At 38.9% G+C, this 16,633-nt stretch overlaps 1 protein-coding gene and 1 pseudogene across 1 annotated transcript; one reads left to right on the forward strand and one right to left on the reverse strand.

The window, feature by feature from the left end:
• The first annotated feature begins 623 nt into the window (after positions 1 to 623).
• Positions 624 to 3,167, forward strand: LOC128015428 (ubiquitin-conjugating enzyme E2 A). Its single transcript, XM_052599251.1, has 6 exons — positions 624 to 955; positions 1,152 to 1,232; positions 1,393 to 1,418; positions 1,511 to 1,600; positions 2,457 to 2,545; positions 2,633 to 3,167. The coding sequence occupies exons 1-6, from the start codon at positions 912 to 914 to the stop codon at positions 2,759 to 2,761; spliced, it is 459 nt and encodes a 152-aa protein (XP_052455211.1). The 5' UTR covers positions 624 to 911; the 3' UTR covers positions 2,762 to 3,167.
• A 1,515-nt stretch (positions 3,168 to 4,682) lies between these two features.
• LOC128020733 (inhibitor of growth protein 1-like) overlaps positions 4,683 to 16,633 on the reverse strand; it is an 18,871-nt pseudogene continuing 6,920 nt past the window's right edge.

The raw sequence follows: 16,633 nt of genomic DNA on the forward strand, positions 1-16,633 counted from the left end.
TGCAACAATAGCCAACAATAAATTGTATGGGTCAAAATTCAATATATATTTTTTTCATTAGGATGTTTCATTGGAAGTAATGATCATGTTCTGATATTCTGTAAACTTCCTACTGTAAATATTTAACAAAAAATATATTTATCATGAGTAATGTGCATTGCTAAGGACTTTTTGACAACTTTAAAGGCAATTTTCTAAATATTTAGATTTTTTTGCACCCTCAGATTCCAGATTTTCAAATGGTTGCATAGCCAAACCATACATCAATGGAAAAAGCTTATATGATGACAGCCTACATGTGCAGGATATCTGCATATATGTTCAAAGGTACTTTGTTTTGAAATACATCTCGCAATGTCTGAAAAAAAGACGTGGTGGTACATAAAAGATGGAAAGACTGTTCTGCTGGGAAGCTGATATGCTGATCTATATATGTTTTCTATTATAGATCAATGCGCCCACCTCGGTTTCCTGTCTCATGTATTCATACCATAGGCTGAATAAAAACAGGTTCAAACCATAGACTGTATACAGACGGGTGTCACCTTTCTTCTGCGTCGACCTCGCTTTACTGCAAGGGCCTACTACAACGTCATTAGCGCTCCGCCTGTCACAGATGTGGACGCAGCAATTTTAACCCATGTAACTGGAACGATATACTGAATTCAACAGCATACATATATTAGATGTAATTATAAATGCTTAATCTGTAGATAATTTAAATGGCAAGAGTTATTATTAACAAAGTATCATATATGTTTAATAATGCTCTACCCCCACACATATGACAGTGGTATCGTCTGTTTTCCGTGTTGAAATCCTCCAAGCTGAGCCGAGAAGCAAATTCGAGGAGAGGAACATTGTACATTTTACAACATACATTTATATCTAACACTTGTACAGTTTTAGCAATGTCTACTCCAGCAAGAAGGCGACTCATGCGGGATTTTAAAAGGTGAATCAAGAAAACAAAATATCAGGAGCTGTTTTTGTTTTTTTTTTAACCCGGATGTACGTTACCTTTTAAAGACCGGAGAATGAGAAGAAACATTTAGTAAACAATTTGAAAGTTATTTGTTTTGTGTTAATTTGAAACGTAACTTGCTAAATCTAATCTGGCTCCCTTATTTGTTTTGATAAAAACACAACAGACTTCAAGCGGATCCTCCAGCTGGAGTTAGCGGTGCTCCGTCAGAAAACAATATCATGGTATGGAATGCAGTGATATTTGGGTAAGTAACGTTACTTATTGTGGACTAAACCGAGTTTAGCAGGTACTTTTCTTGACTAGTCTGCATGTGTGTTTTCAAGCACTGAAACTAAAAACAAAAGATGACGTGGTGGCATTATTGGTTATCCAAATGTGACCCCTTTGCATTCTTGCTTTCACAGGCCAGAAGGAACTCCCTTTGAAGATGGTGAATATAAACATTACTGCTTGAAGTCTAGAAGTTTTAGTATTTCAAGACATGTATTGTGTATTCATGCTTTAAGCTTGTTTTTGTTATAGGTACATTCAAATTGACTGTAGAATTCACAGAAGAATACCCAAACAAACCACCCACAGTCAGATTCATATCAAAAATGTTTCATCCTAATGGTAAGATTTAGTTTTTGGTTTGTCATCATTTGTCATTCATAATCATTAATATGACAGTTTAAAATCGGTCTTCTTGGTATGATGTAAGGGAATGGCTCACCGCAAAATGAATATTTGCTGAAATTGTACTCATCCTCAGGAGATTGCCAGTTCTTAGATGAGTATGTTTCTTCATGGGAACAGATTTGGATAAATTTAGCATTACATCACTTACTTTACCAATGGATCCTCTTCTGTGAATGGGTGCCATCAGAATGAGAGTCTAAACAACTGATAAAAAGCCACAATACTCCACAAGTAATGCACACAACTTCAGTCCATAAATTAAAGTCCTCAGACGTGAAAAACAGTGTGTTTGTTAAAATAAATCCATCATAAAGATGTTTTACCTTCAAACCTTTGCTTCTGGCCAATGTATTTTATCAATAATATGGCTGCCTCCAGTAAAAAAAAAGTTGTCTCATCTGAATCATGAGAGAAATCTGCACAGATAATGCATCATTTACAAGCAAAAACAGTTATAAAATTATTATGTTGGTGGATTTTGATGTGAGAGGACAACAAGGGATGGACTAGAGGAAGTATTATAATGAAATATGGACTTTTAGTATGAAGCAATGGTTTGAAGTTAACGCCCTGACAGATTTGTTTCTTACAAAGACTGTTTACTTCACAAGCCCTTAATTGATAGCCTGGAGTTGTGTGAATTATATTGTTATCAATTGTTTGAAGTCGGACTCATTCACTGCAGAGGATCTATTGGTGAACAAGTGATGTCTTACTAAATTTCACCGAATCTGTTCCTATTAAGAAATTAAGAATTTAACAAAACATTTCTCTTTCAATGATACTTCAGTATATGCAGATGGAAGCATATGTCTTGACATCCTACAAAACCGGTGGAGTCCAACTTATGACGTGTCATCCATTCTCACCTCAATCCAGGTAAAATATAACTTTTTACTATTATAAGTATAAATTTAAATCAGAACACCGCTTGATCCGCTTGTTTTCCTGTTGGTTTTCCCCCAGTCTTTGCTTGATGAACCAAACCCTAACAGTCCAGCTAACAGCCAAGCAGCTCAACTTTACCAGGAGAACAAACGGGAGTATGAGAAGCGTGTGTCTGCTATTGTTGAGCAGAGCTGGAGGGACAGCTGACCAGACACTGCAGAGCACAGAACTTTGTGTGATTATAGTTTAGTTGAGTGAATTGTTCAAATGCACTTTAATCTAAATATGTCAATTTTTCCCCTGGAGAACTTGTGCTCAGCCAATATCACCTGGTCATTTTCTATTCAAAAAGTGACACACATGGTGTCAGCCCAGAAACCTGGACAATATGATATCCAAGAGCCTTTTTTTTTCTCAAGAAGAACCAAACTGAATGGACATGGTGCTGCCTTGCCATCCTTGAACTTGTCCATGCCACAATTGGAACTGATGATCCTGTTATGCTGTTTTTGTGTGTTCTGTTACATGCCTGAAAGTTTTTTTTTTTCTCTGTTCCACGTGTTATTGATTTCTTGTGTACTATATTATAATAATACACTTTAACTTTCATGTACAGGATCGGTGTGTATGATTAGTCTACTGACTTTTTGATTGTCTTTATATGGTCTGGGAAAAAAAAAACTGTTTATGGTAGCAGTAACCACAGAAAAAAAAAAAACATTTGTAAAAGCTGCAGTCACAATTTTTTTGGTTGAAAATTATCCAAAATTAGAGATTTAGACTGTACAGAAATTTTAATCTACAGGTAACATTAACACATACTAAATACACACAGTCACGCTATGCTGATGTTGTTAACTTTAACAATTTGAGAACAAAGTATAACAATAATCATTTGCACGGTTTGAAGTGATCTGAGCTAAATTTACTCCTAATTGTTAGATTTAATCACCATTGGTAGTACGTTTTATTGTAATCCTTTTAATCTTAGTTGGTCAGAACAAAAGTGACAGACTTGTTTCTTGTTCAAATGACATTTTCTGGTGAAAATTCTTATTTGAGTTATACTTCCAAGATATATGTGATTCTGAAGTGCAGTGAGTATCCACACTGGTCCAGTGACTCACAGCCACACTTAAGCCTGGCTCATACTACAGGATTTTTAGCTCGATTTAGTCCCGATTTCCCCCTCCCGAGAATCGGAGCAAAAATCTTGTTGAGCACCTCGATCTGTCCCGATGTTCGGCGCGTATTATCTGGTAATATGAGGCGTTCACCGATCGAATCTCGCACCTACCGATCTGCTCGCACAAAAATCGGGGCAGCCCCGATTATTATCAAACATGTTTGATATTTAGGATTTAAATTGGGATGATGATGGCTATATGATTACGTCAGTACTTTCACAGCCAATGCCCAAAACAGCTGATGTGCAGCTTCGTTGGATAGTTGAGATGGAGGAGATAACTGTTTCTTGACATTTTGTAGTAACACAACTGCCTGTATAATATGGCAAAAACCCATCAAAACTATAAGGAGAAAGAGAAGCGCTGGAGTGAAATCGTCTCAGTATGAATGCACTGGGTGAGTGCACAAAGCACACGCTTAAAAAAATCTGTGACGATCTGCTGCGTGAGATCACGTGAGGCGCTCCCTCTGGCATAATAATCGTATATATTACATATATCTAATACATATTACCAGATAATAAAAATAGGGAAATAGTATTATCTTATACATCATTATATATATTATCTTGCAGTGTGTGATGTGCCACATTGTTAAAATCTTGTCGTGTGTGCATGTTTAATATTTGAGGGAAGATAATCTGCAAAGATTCTCCTCATGTGTGTGCTGCAACCAGATTTCAAAATCGGTTATGATTTTAAAACTCCTGTAGTGTGAGCCCGGCTTTACACCTTGAAACTTTAAATTCATCAGCACTGAAGAGCAGTGCTGATGCACAACCCACGCAAAGATAATAATTTAGCAAATAACTCCAATTACAGAATTAAACTGAGATGGCAAAAAAAAGAGGAAAACTTTATAGACTGCGGCTTTAAATGTCTAAGGAGCAGTAAATTTCAAACAGATTTATTTTAAGATTTTTATATGATACACTCATATACTAGCCACATTCTACATGAGATTCACAATTATGTGAAAAATTTTTTTTATCTGTGCCCCTACATTTTGGACAATACTATTTCCCTTTGGGTTTGTGATTAAGCCCAACACATGAGAAATGGAAACATTCAATTGGACATTCATCATTATCACAACCAAGCATTTCCCATTGGCTCATTCGGATCAATAGGTAGATCAGTAGATGAAGGTTCTCTGTCAGCTATGGCTTTGGAGGTTTTATTCCGCTTCTCCCAGACAATGGTGAGGAGACGTTCTCCCGTGTGTCAATATTATTGTTTTTCTGATGTCTTTCTATGGAACCAATGGATTTCTCTCTTTTCTCTTCTTCCCTTCTCTTGCTGGGAATAACGGAAGGTATGGTAGTAGCTGCCATGCTTTCTTGGGGTTCATGTCGGGTTCCTAGAAGCTCAGTAAGAAGGTCCACTTGCCAGCTACAATTCCCCAACATCTCCACCTGACTAGCAAATTGGATCTTCTCATCACCCAGCTCCTGACTTCGGATAAGGACTCTTTCGAAACAATGCAGCTAGTGCCTTTGCAGAATGGGGTCTTTTTCCTGGCAGTGTTTCTTGTAGGCCTCATCTAACTCTTTGAGCAGCTCTGAAATTACACAGAAAATATATATTGTGAATATAATATAATATTCTGACTTCTATTTGCTATTTTAAAGGGTGTGGTCACATTAGAAAGATTTCACATTATAAAAAAGATATTTATGAAGCTCAGCTCATCCATAAATTATGTTCAATTCAAGCAAGTTTTCTTTTTGTCAAAGCAGTGTATTAGATTAGATTCCAACTGAAATTACTGGATTTCATCTGCAAATAAATTGTCAAACACAAGAGCTTTCTATCCATCCAAGGTCTTGAAGATTAGAAAAAACACAGTAAAGGAATCCATGTGGAAAAAAAAGCCAAAATTAAATCTGTTCAGAAATTTATGCAATCATATATCTTCAAAAGATTTTGATTAAACCTGATTCATACATTTTTATTTTAAAGTGTTTTATTGACGTTTTTATATGCTTTCAAGTGAAGACTATTTGGCTCTTGGTGTAGACAACACATTCTATATCCAGTCCATTGCCCCATCAGTTTCTTCAAAGTCATTTTTTTTTAGGGAGTTACCACTGCCACTCTCAAGGTGTGTGTGGCGCCAATATCTGCGGGGAATGCACTCATGGGAGATGTTTCAGTCGGTCATCACCCCTTGACTCCCGTTATATGCAGGGTTTGAGATGGCTTAGGACTTTCCTCCCAGCACGAGTTCCTTCTTTGGACTTAGCAATTGTTTTGGAAAGTCTGACAGGCCATCCTTTTGAGCCATTGAAGTCTTGTTTCAAAGAAGCTGTTGACCCATAAGATGGTTCTTTTGGAGGTTTTATCCTCCCTTAAGAGAGTAGGGGATCTGCAGTGTCTCTCCGTCGGCCCTTTATGTATGGAATTTGACCCAGGACTAGTTAAAGTCTGTTTGCAACCTTGGCCTGATTTTGTGCCTGCATGTACTATCAAGCCTCTGCAATTGATCCAGAATGCAGCAGCGAGGGTTGTCTTCAATGAGCCAAAAAAAAGCTCACGTTACTCCTCTCCTCATCAGATTACACTGGCTACCAGTAGCCGCTCGCATTAAAAATTCAAGGTACTGATGCTTGCCTACAAGACAACCACTGGCACAGCACCAACATACCTAAACTCACTAGTTAAATCTTATGTGCCCTCCAGAAGTTTGCTCTGCAAGTGAACAACGCCTTGTGGTGCCATCCCAAAGAAGTTCAAAATCACTCTCAAGGACCTTTTCCTGGACTGTGCCGAGCTGGTGGAATGACCTCCCAATCTCAATTCGTACAGCTCAATTTCTACAGTCTATACTCTTTTTCAAGAAACATCTTTTTCGCCAGCACTTAACCAACTAATTCTAGCACTTTTCATTTCCTTGTCTTTCATATAAAAAAAAAAATGAATAAAAAAAAAGCACACCCTGGCTATGCGGTCGGTACTAGACTAACTGAGACTTGTCATTGCACTTGTATACTGTTGTTGTTCTCTTGTTGACCTGACTGCTTCTATTGTTCTCATTTGTAAGTCACTTAGGATAAATGATTAAGTGTTCCTAATGTCACTTTGACTCTTTTTCGCTTTCAGGAACTGCCGATGCGGGGTCAGATAGTCTGAGTCTCTGCCCAGTGAGGGCACTTAGGATCTATGTCAAACACACAGCTCAGTAGCGTGGATCTGACCAGTTGTTTGTGTGTTTTGGTGGTAAAAGCAGAGGTTCTGCTGTCACCAAACAGCGAATGTAACACTGGATAGTTGAGGCTATTTCTCTGGGCAATGAGGCGCATGTCTTGACTTCGCCTCTAGTGGTGCCTACTCCTTCTACAAGAGCAGTGACTTCTTTTCAGGCCTCAAATGATCCTCGATCGAAGATGTTTGTGCTTCAGCAGGATGGTCCTCTCCTAATACCTTCATCAAGTTCTACAGTCTGGATGTGAGGTCGGCTCCTGGTTCCCAGATTTTATCTGCTTGAGCAGACACTTTTCTTGGACTTTCAGCTATCTAAACGTACGTCAAGCATTAAAGTATAGCTTTCCCATAGCAATGATGACATTGCTGCATAGAAGTTAACCTAAGAGAGGGAACATCTCAGTTACATATGTAACCTTGGTTCCCTGAATAGGGAATGAGATGCTGCGATGCGGGCCATTCTGTACTTTTGATTGTGCTTCCTCTGTAAACAAGTGGAAATCTGATGAAATAGAGTGCAGAACACTGATAAAGCTCATCTACGTGCGCGTCAGGGGCAGTGCTTAGTGCTATTTGGCAAATAAATTGGCATGATGGTAAAAGGGCTTTAGGCTATACGTTTAGCTTTTGTCACACCAAAGGTGTTCCCATAGTGATGATGCCATTCACCACTGCACATATAAATTCAACTCAGATTTGCTCATTTTGATACTGTCTGATGATTCATTTCTTGAAGATTTCTTTGAGAGCTAATATTTGCCTGTTCCTTTTGCACTTTTGCTCCTAATTCATGTTTTATATGACAATATGCTTCCGAAAATGTTTGGTGTAGACTCTACCTTAAACCACAGTAGCCACAAATGTACAGTTGCCTGAGACGTTATGAAATGTTCTTTAACATTATGAACCATAAAATGTAGTCAGTGGTCTGCTATGGTTTATTTTCATAATAGGTAAACACAGGTCACAAGTTAACACAGTCACATTTCTTTGAATGAGCAGCTGCACGATGTGGGGCTGAGAGTCCTGTCTTGAATCCAGAGATCTGGCGCTGATTTGGTGTAGATCGGTAGCTCGTGGTTATTGACTTTTGCGGCATGGTGTGGCATGCCTTCTTTTAGCGTGTGTTCGGAACTCGCGCCAACACAGACGTACTTTATTTTTTTGTTTATCCTACTTACTTCTGCCGCGAAACGGGCGATCATACTAATAACTTGTAATCCTTACAAGAATATCTGAATCATGCAATGAGCAAGTCTGCGTTTATTAAACACTTAATATCGCATCAGTTTGTGCTTTCAGAATTACAGAGTCTGCTACCGTCGTTCCAGCACATCTGCAGCAGAGACCTGAACCAGGAAGTTGGTCACCAGATAACACGGTAACCAGTTAAACCATAACACCGGGAAGATTAGGCAAATAGACTGGTGACTTAGGTCTGCACGGGTTTCTCAATACAAAGTAAGCTGATTTCGGACTTGCATCCTTGGTAGTTCAGACTTCGTCCCGGGTAGTGCATTCGTCCCGGGAGTGTGATGTCTGTGAAGACGCAGGTCCGGTAATTCTGCAAACAGCAGCGCGCTTGATAACTTCAGTCAGCCTGCCTTGACTACTGCAATTTCCCTCACTGTATATTTACAATAAAACAAAAAAGGATATGAAATACCACTGCTTCCTTTCATTTTTCATTTAAACATAATAATAGCAGCAGAAATGTTCTTAGTTCAGGGAAATGTGTATATATACAGTCATTACAAATGAAACTAGATATTATATCAATTGCCTCTTTTATTTCCGTCGACTGTGAATGACGTCACTTCCCAATGCAAATACGCCGAAAAATGGCCCCACCCCTGTCACTTGATTGACAGGTTTCCGTGTAGACGGAATTGCGATTCCATTTGAGTTTTGGCAGTTTACATGCACTTTACATGCACAGTGCAGAGAGAGTGAAAAGGCAAATGTGGCAATTAATATTGCTATTTAAATATGACAGGCTCCTAGCTCGTAAGATATGGGAAACACAATTGCAAACAGACTTTGCATTTCCATTTTAAATTTGGCAGACACTGTGCGTTCGCTTAAACGAAACTGCAAACGGTAATACGCGATTTGCATTTGCGTTTGGATTATGTCACATTTTATGCGTCCACAAATTGAAAACGCAATTGCAAATACAATTTACAATTTGTGTTCAAGATTTACAAAATGTATATAATAAGCGAGTAACGTTACACCATGAATCCATTTTCCAAACCGTGTTTTCAGCCTGTCCTGAATCACTAGAGTACACCTATAATAAGTGTTTATATTCGGACTATTTTAGATTGCTTCAGCGGAGTAACCCAGTACCTTTGTGATTCTTCAAATACAATTTGCAATAGGCTCTATGCAGCGGGAATCGTGACGTGTTTCCGACTACACTCTCTACAGGGCTAACAGTTTCCGGTTCCGGATGCAGTCGAGTAAGCGACGTGTATCATAGTCGGTGAACGCGGCAGGTTCAAATCAACGATCGGTGTGAAATTTGGAAAACGGATTATTATATTTATAGGAATCTTAAGGCGGTGGGGCACGACTGTTCCGTGAATGGATCAGAGGTAGGTGGGGGGGGAAATGGATAATATGGAAGGGAGAGGTGAAGAAAGGGGAGGGTTGGGGAGGGGACAGGAGGGTGATAAACATGATAAAAGAAATAAGAGGATAAGGAGTGATAGTGTTGAGGATTCTGAATGGGATGAAGAAAACCAGGAAACTTCTCAAGAAGGGAGGAGGGAGATTAATGATGTTGTAATACGGTTTAATGAAAAGAATCGGGGGATTATGAAGAAGGTTAGCCCGTTTGTGATAGGGGAGATTGAGTTTGCAAAAATCCTTAATGATGGGAATTTATTGGTAAGATGTGCTGATGATGGGCAAATGAAAAAAGCCCTAAACATCAAGGATATAGCAAAGTGTAAGGTGGAAAACACAGGAAGGGTGGGAATGAGGAAAAAAGATGGAAGGGTAGGGGTGATAACAGGGGTGCCATTGAGTGTTACAATGGGGGAATTAATGAAGAATATCAAGGGAGCAAAAGTTGTGAATGTCCAAAGGATGAAAACATCAAGAGATTGAGAGGTAAAGGACACAGAAACTGTATCAATAGAATTTGAGGAAGAAATACTACCAAAAAAAAAATACTTAGGATTCATGAGTTATCCAGTGAGGATGTTTATTCCAAAACCATTAAGGTGTTATAAATGTCAAAGGTTTGGTCACACTGCAATGAACTGTAATAGGCAGAGAAGATGTGCTAGATGTGGAGGGGACCATGATTATGGAAAATGCGGATCAGGGGTACCACCAAAGTGGTGTAATTGTGGAGGAACCCACAATGTGGCATTTAGTGGATGTGAAGTTATGAGACGGGAGATTAACATTCAAAAGGTGAGAATGCAAAAAAGAATAACATATGCAGAAGCTGTCAAGGTTTCAGGGGAAAAAGATAATAAACGGCATGAAGAGGTAGATGTGGAGACACTAGAGCGCAGGCAAAGTAGCTTTGAAGGAGTGTTTGTGAAAAAAACTGATTTAGTTACATTCATAGCAGGAGTTATAAATAGCACGGCAGAAGTAAAATCTAAAAATTACAAAATTCAGTTGGTGGTTAAAGCAGCAGTCAATCACTTGGGATTAACTGGACTGACATGGGAAGAAGTGAGGGAGACCCTTACTAATCAGTCAAGTCAAGAGTCACCATGGGTTGGTTAACAATATTAATGGTTATTATTCTACAATGGAATGCCAGGAGCTTACTGGCTAATGGACAAGAATTTAAACATTTTCTGAATGAGTTGAATGAGAAACCAGATGTAATTTGCATTCAAGAATCCTGGTTGAAGCCAAATCTAGACTTTGGGATCCATGGGTATACAATAATTAGAAGAGATAGGAATTCTGGAGAGGGGGGGGGGGGGGGGGGGGGGTTGGGGGGGGGGGGGGGTTATATTTATTATTTATTAATTAATATTTATTAAGATATAATTTCTAGGTGGAATTTTGGTAAAGCTGATTGGGAAAGGTTTAAGAATTCGTGTCATGATGCAATGGTTAATGTTGAGGTGGCAGGAAGTATAGATGATGTTAACAATCAGATGACCTCTTCAATTATTATGGCAGCAGAGGAAGCTATACCTAAGACGAGAAACAGGGCAAAACGAAAATTGGTACCTTGGTGGAATGAAGAATATCAACAGGCAGTAAGGGACAGAAATAAAGCGTTCAGGAAGCTTAAAAGAACACATAATGTGCAAAATCTAATACAATACAAGAAGGAACAAGCAATAGTTAGAAGGAAAATTCGCCAAACAAAGTGGAGTAGTTGGAAAATTTTCTGTGATGAAATAGGTAGAACTACGTTCTACTACTAGAAAATCTGTCAGAAGTTGAGAGGAGGAGGAGATCTATAACTTTAAATCAGCATCTTAAAGGTGGGGGTGAAATGCTATTTCATGCATACTGAGTTTTTTACACTGTTAAAGAGTTGGATTCCCATGCTAAACATGGACAAAGTTTCAAAAATTAAGTTGTACGTTTGAAGGAGTATTTCTGTTCTGTACTTCCGGTTTGTCACAAGTTTCGGAAAGTTTTTTTCGAGTATGGCTCTGTGTGACGTTAGATGGAGCGGAATTTCCTTATATGGGTCCTAAGGCACTTCTGCCGGAAGAGCGCGCGCTCCCGTATAGCACAGCACTGAGAGCACAACAGACTTCACTGATCAGAGCGAGAGTGTCGCGAAATGTCACAAAAGGAGTGTGTTTTTGGTTGCCAGGGCAAGACAACCCTGCACAAATTACCAAAAGAGAAACAGCATTAAGGGACCAGTGGATGGAGTTTATTTTTACAGAGCATCTACGGAGTTGTGCAAGTGTTTGTGTTTGTTCCCCTGCATTTCGAAGATGCTTGTACATACAAGGCCCAGTTTGACGTCAGATTTGCACATCGTTTATTTCTTAAGGATAATGCAGTCCCAACGAAAAAGGGTCACGATCGTGTTTTGGAACCGCATGCGGTGAGTAAAACTGCTTCAAATATCTCTGTGTTATTAACTTAGCTATCAGCGTGTAAGCTCATCAAGTAAACAACATGCGATGTTGTCATCAAACTGCACTTTCCACATGTACAGCTTAAAAAAAAAAAAAGACGACAAAGTTGAACTTAGTCATTTTCCAAAACCGCTAAGCAAATATATACAGTTTCAGTACATACCACATAGAGACTGATTGCTGATGCTGCACGTCACGTCACGCCTCCAGCCACTCGTGTTTTTCCGGGAAAAATCGGTACAGACTATCTTTCTCTTATGAATATAATAAAAATAAAGACTTTTTTGAGTTATGAAGGATGCAGTACTACTCTATAGGTACTCAAGATTAACAGGATATTGAGTGAAAACGAGCATTTCACCCCCCCTTTAATGAAGTGAATAGGAAGGAAGAAACTAGAAGTAAGTTAGATGAGCCATTTACTTTGGCTGAATTGATTAAAGCAATAAAGAGGGCAAAACATACTTCCCCAGGGAAAGATCAAGTGTGTTATTTGATGTTAAAACGGTTAGGGGAAGAATCATTGTTGAAGCTTCTTGAGATATATAATAAAATATGGAAAGAGGGGAAGGTACCAGGTATCTGGAAAGAAGCGATAGTGATACCAATAAGAAAACCGGGTAAAGATCCAAATAATCCTATTAGTTACAGACCAATAGCGCTCACATCCAATCTATGTAAAATCATGGAAAGGATGATAGCGGATAGACTGACTTACTGTATGTCCTTGAAAAAAGAGGAATACTGGCTAAATGTCAAAGTCAATTTAGGAAGGGAAGAAGCACAGTTGATTCAGTGGTGAGATTGGAGAATGAAATAAGAAAGGCGCAAGCAAATAGAGAGTCAGTAATTGCAGTATTTTTTGACATAGAAAAAGCCTACGATATGATGCGGGAGGAGGGGTTATTAATCAAATTAAGTAAGATAGGGGTTCAAGGAAGAGTGTTTAATTGGATAAGAGATTTTCTGTTTGGAAGGAAAATACAAATAAGGATTGGGGCACAATTATCAGAACAATACATAGTTGATAATGGCACACCTCAAGGCAGTGTGATAAGTCCATTACTTTTCATTATTATGATTAATGACGTATTTGGAACAGTTCCAGAAGGTATAGGAAGTTCTTTGTTCGCAGATGATGGCGCGCTATGGAAGAAAGGAAGGAATATAGAATATGTTACTAGGAAAATACAGGAAGCAATTGATATAGTGGTGGAGTGGGGGTATAAGTGGGGGTTTAGGTTTTCTATAGAAAAACTCAGTCAGTCTTCTTTACAAGAAAAAGAATTCAGGAAGGACTAAAATTAAGAATGTATGGGAGAGATTTAGAGAAAGTTGGAACTTTTAAATTTCTTGGAATTAATTTGGATTCACGTTTGACATTTGCAGAACATATCAGGAGAATTGAAGAAAAGTGCAAAAGAGTAATAAATGTAATGAGATGTTTGAGGGGAAAAGTATGGGGTGCAAGTAGATTAGCAATGAAGAAAATATATGTGGCCCTAATCTGTTCAGTGTTAGATTATGGATGTGTGGTTTTTGGTTCTGCAGCTCAATCTCTGTTAAAAAAGCTTGATGTTATCCAGGCATAGGCCTTGAGGCTATGTTGTGGAGCTTTTAAAACTACCCCAGTATCAGCATTACAGGTAGAAATGGGAGAATGTCCTTTAGAGCTAAGAAGGAAGCAGTTGATGGCAAATTATTGGGCAGGACTACAGGGGCATAATGATTCTCCTCCTACTAAGGCAATGTTACAGGAGAGCTGGGAATTTGGGAAAAGGAAAAATGAAAACTTTCGTAGGATTGGGAATGACACAGCTAAAGAATTAGGAGTTTTTAATTTTAGGGTAAGTTGCACAGTTGTTTATCCAGAGGTGGCTCCCTGGAAGTTAGTTTGGCCTGAGGTCGATTGGTTTGTGTTGGAGGAAAAAAGGAGGGCAAAGGGAGGTATAAATCTAAAAATGGTGTTCAACAATCAGATAGCAGAAAAGTATAATGATTACACGCAGGTTTATACAGATGGCGCTAAGGAACCAGACACAGAAGTAACAGGGTTGAGTGTGGTGGTTCCAAGTAAAGGAAGTTGGAATTAATAGAAGAACCTTTAATATGTTAGGGGTTTATACAGAGGAAATGCTGGCAATATTAATCGCTGTACGGTGGGTGGAAAAGACAGGGCAGAATAAAGTATTAGTTTGTTCAGATTCATCGTCAGTGTTAGCAAGTATAAGGTCATTTTATTCAAAAAGTCGGCAAGACATACTATATGAAGTCCTACAGTCAGTTACAAGAATATTTAATTAAGGAAGGCAGATACTATTTGTGTGGGTACCAGGACATGAAGGGATAAGGGGAAATTAACTGGCAGATAAATTAGTCAAGACAGCATTATTAAAAGGAAATATAGAAATGCAAGTGAGTATCAGCAAAGCAGAGGTTAAAAGTGTGATATGGAAGACAGTAAATCAAATGTGGCAAGAGAGGTGGGATAGAGAGGGAAAAGGAAGGCAATTATATCAAATCCAGAGCGATGTTTAGTGTACAGTGATTGGAAGTGGAAATAGCAGAGAGGAAACGGTCATCTCTAGGTTAAGATTGGGACATTGTTTATTAAATAAAACACTAAAGTTAATAGGTAAACATGACACGGGATTGTGTGAAGTGTGCAAGGAAGAGGAGTATGGCATGGAAAGAAGTGGAGCATGTGGTCTTGAGGTGCAGCAAGTATGATGTTCAGAGAGAGATGATGAGGAATAAGTTGAGAAGGATCGAGGTTCAGAACATGACATTAAAAGGGCTATTGAGCACTCAACATAGGGCACAGACCAGAATTCTGATGAGTTTCTTAAGGGACACAGGGGTTTATAATAGAGTGTGAAGAGTCATAGGAGTATTGAGGAAGGTTATAACTATTATTATTATTCCTTTTTTGTTATCATTATTATTATTATTATTAGTAGTAGTAGTAGTAGTAGTAGTAATATAATTATAATAGAGTAGAATAATGGTGAAGTGTGTGGATGTATATGATTGGGGAGTAGAAGGGAATGGGGTAAATTAATATATGAACATGTTTTCTGATACACAATCCGGTAGCAGAGGGTGGTGGTTATGCACCAATTATGCTGGATGCCAACCGCCGTTAAACATTAAAAAGAAGAAGAAGAAGAAGTTTCCGGTTCCTCCCTCTTTACATCTGACGCTAAACCTCGTGAGATCGTTGGGTATGGTCGCGAAACTTAAAAGCGACAAACATTTCCCTCAACATTTCTGGTTGTTACTATATATCGTTTTTGACATCTTCACCATGGAGAAAAAGGTTTTCCGATACCAAAAGCTAATGCGACCTAGATCAGAACATTGTTGTGTGCCGTTGTTCCGGCAAGATACAACTCTACGGTTAGTTTCCATTCATTTCCAGTGGAAGAGGATCTCAGAAAAAAGTGGCTCGTTCAGATCAGGAGAGATGACTTCCAAGTCAACAAAAACACAAAGGTGTGTAGCGTTCATTTCAGATCTGATGACTTTATGGAAGGGGCTCGTCTGAAACGTCTGAAAAAAGGTGTTTTCCCTACACTGTTTGAGTGGAACCACTACCAGGAGCAGCCGCCGAGGTTGAGTGTTTGGGAACGTCGAGAGAGACCGCTGACCCCTGATCCTGACTCAGATGCAGAACAGGAAGATATGGACTTCGATGTGGCTGGACATGATTATTGTTCAGTTCCCGAAGCTGCAGCCGTGGACATGGTTCTACATGAAAACGAGGAGTTAAAAAGAGAGATAGAAGATGTACGGAAGCAGTTGGAGCAAACAAAGATGATGCACCGCTTTGGTCTCAGCAGATTTGCTGGGTCCGATGAGGACATTCGCTTTTATACAAGGTAAGATTGCATTGCCTGTGGTAAACATTTGTAATAGTATTGCCACTGTCCTGAAAACACTGGTCCACATTTCTGATAAATATTATTGGAGTTGTATACGATAGCTACACGTAGCCTAGGCAGCCTAAAAGTAGTCTACACTGACAAAATAATAACAACAACATAATTATAAGTATGAACAGCAGCTGTTGTCTTTAACAGCAACCAGAGTTAGTTTAATTATACATAGCAAATTTCATAATTGTCATGACTTAATATTGCAAGATTGTTGATTCAGTTACTTGTAGTTCAGCATTCCTATTTCCTAAACTTTAAACGTACTACAAAGCCATGTATAAGTATTTTATGCCATGTGAGAACCAATGCACGTTTTTTTTTTTTTTTTTTTTTTTGACAGATTTGCAACATACAACCACCTGATGGCCTTCTGGGAACTGATTGAACCGGCAACTCACAGGATGATTCGTGTCACCAACTCCAAAGTCTTTAAGGAGCCTAGAAACACTAAAAAAAACTCATCGGTTTCAAGAACATCAGACCACTGTAAGCCGCATCATAACAACCTGGGCCAACTTTCTGTACTTTGTCCTGGGGTCAGTGTGCATTTGGATGCCAAAAGAGAAAGTACGAGCCCATCTGCCAGAAGATTTCCATCAATTTCGAGACACACAGGTTATCCTGGATTGCACAGAGATCCGCTGCCAAACACCTTCCTCTTTG

Source organism: Carassius gibelio, chromosome A1 (genome assembly GCF_023724105.1).
Source record: "Carassius gibelio isolate Cgi1373 ecotype wild population from Czech Republic chromosome A1, carGib1.2-hapl.c, whole genome shotgun sequence".
Lineage (NCBI taxonomy): Eukaryota > Metazoa > Chordata > Actinopteri > Cypriniformes > Cyprinidae > Carassius > Carassius gibelio.

Coding starts and splice junctions, on each gene's coding strand:
- LOC128015428 (XM_052599251.1), top strand. CDS start 912: ATGTCTACTCCAGCAAGAAGGCGACTCATGCGGGATTTTAAAAG. Junction 1,233..1,392: donor TGGAATGCAGTGATATTTGG/GTAAGTAACGTT, acceptor TTGCTTTCACAG/GCCAGAAGGAACTCCCTTTG. Junction 1,419..1,510: donor AGGAACTCCCTTTGAAGATG/GTGAATATAAAC, acceptor TTTTTGTTATAG/GTACATTCAAATTGACTGTA.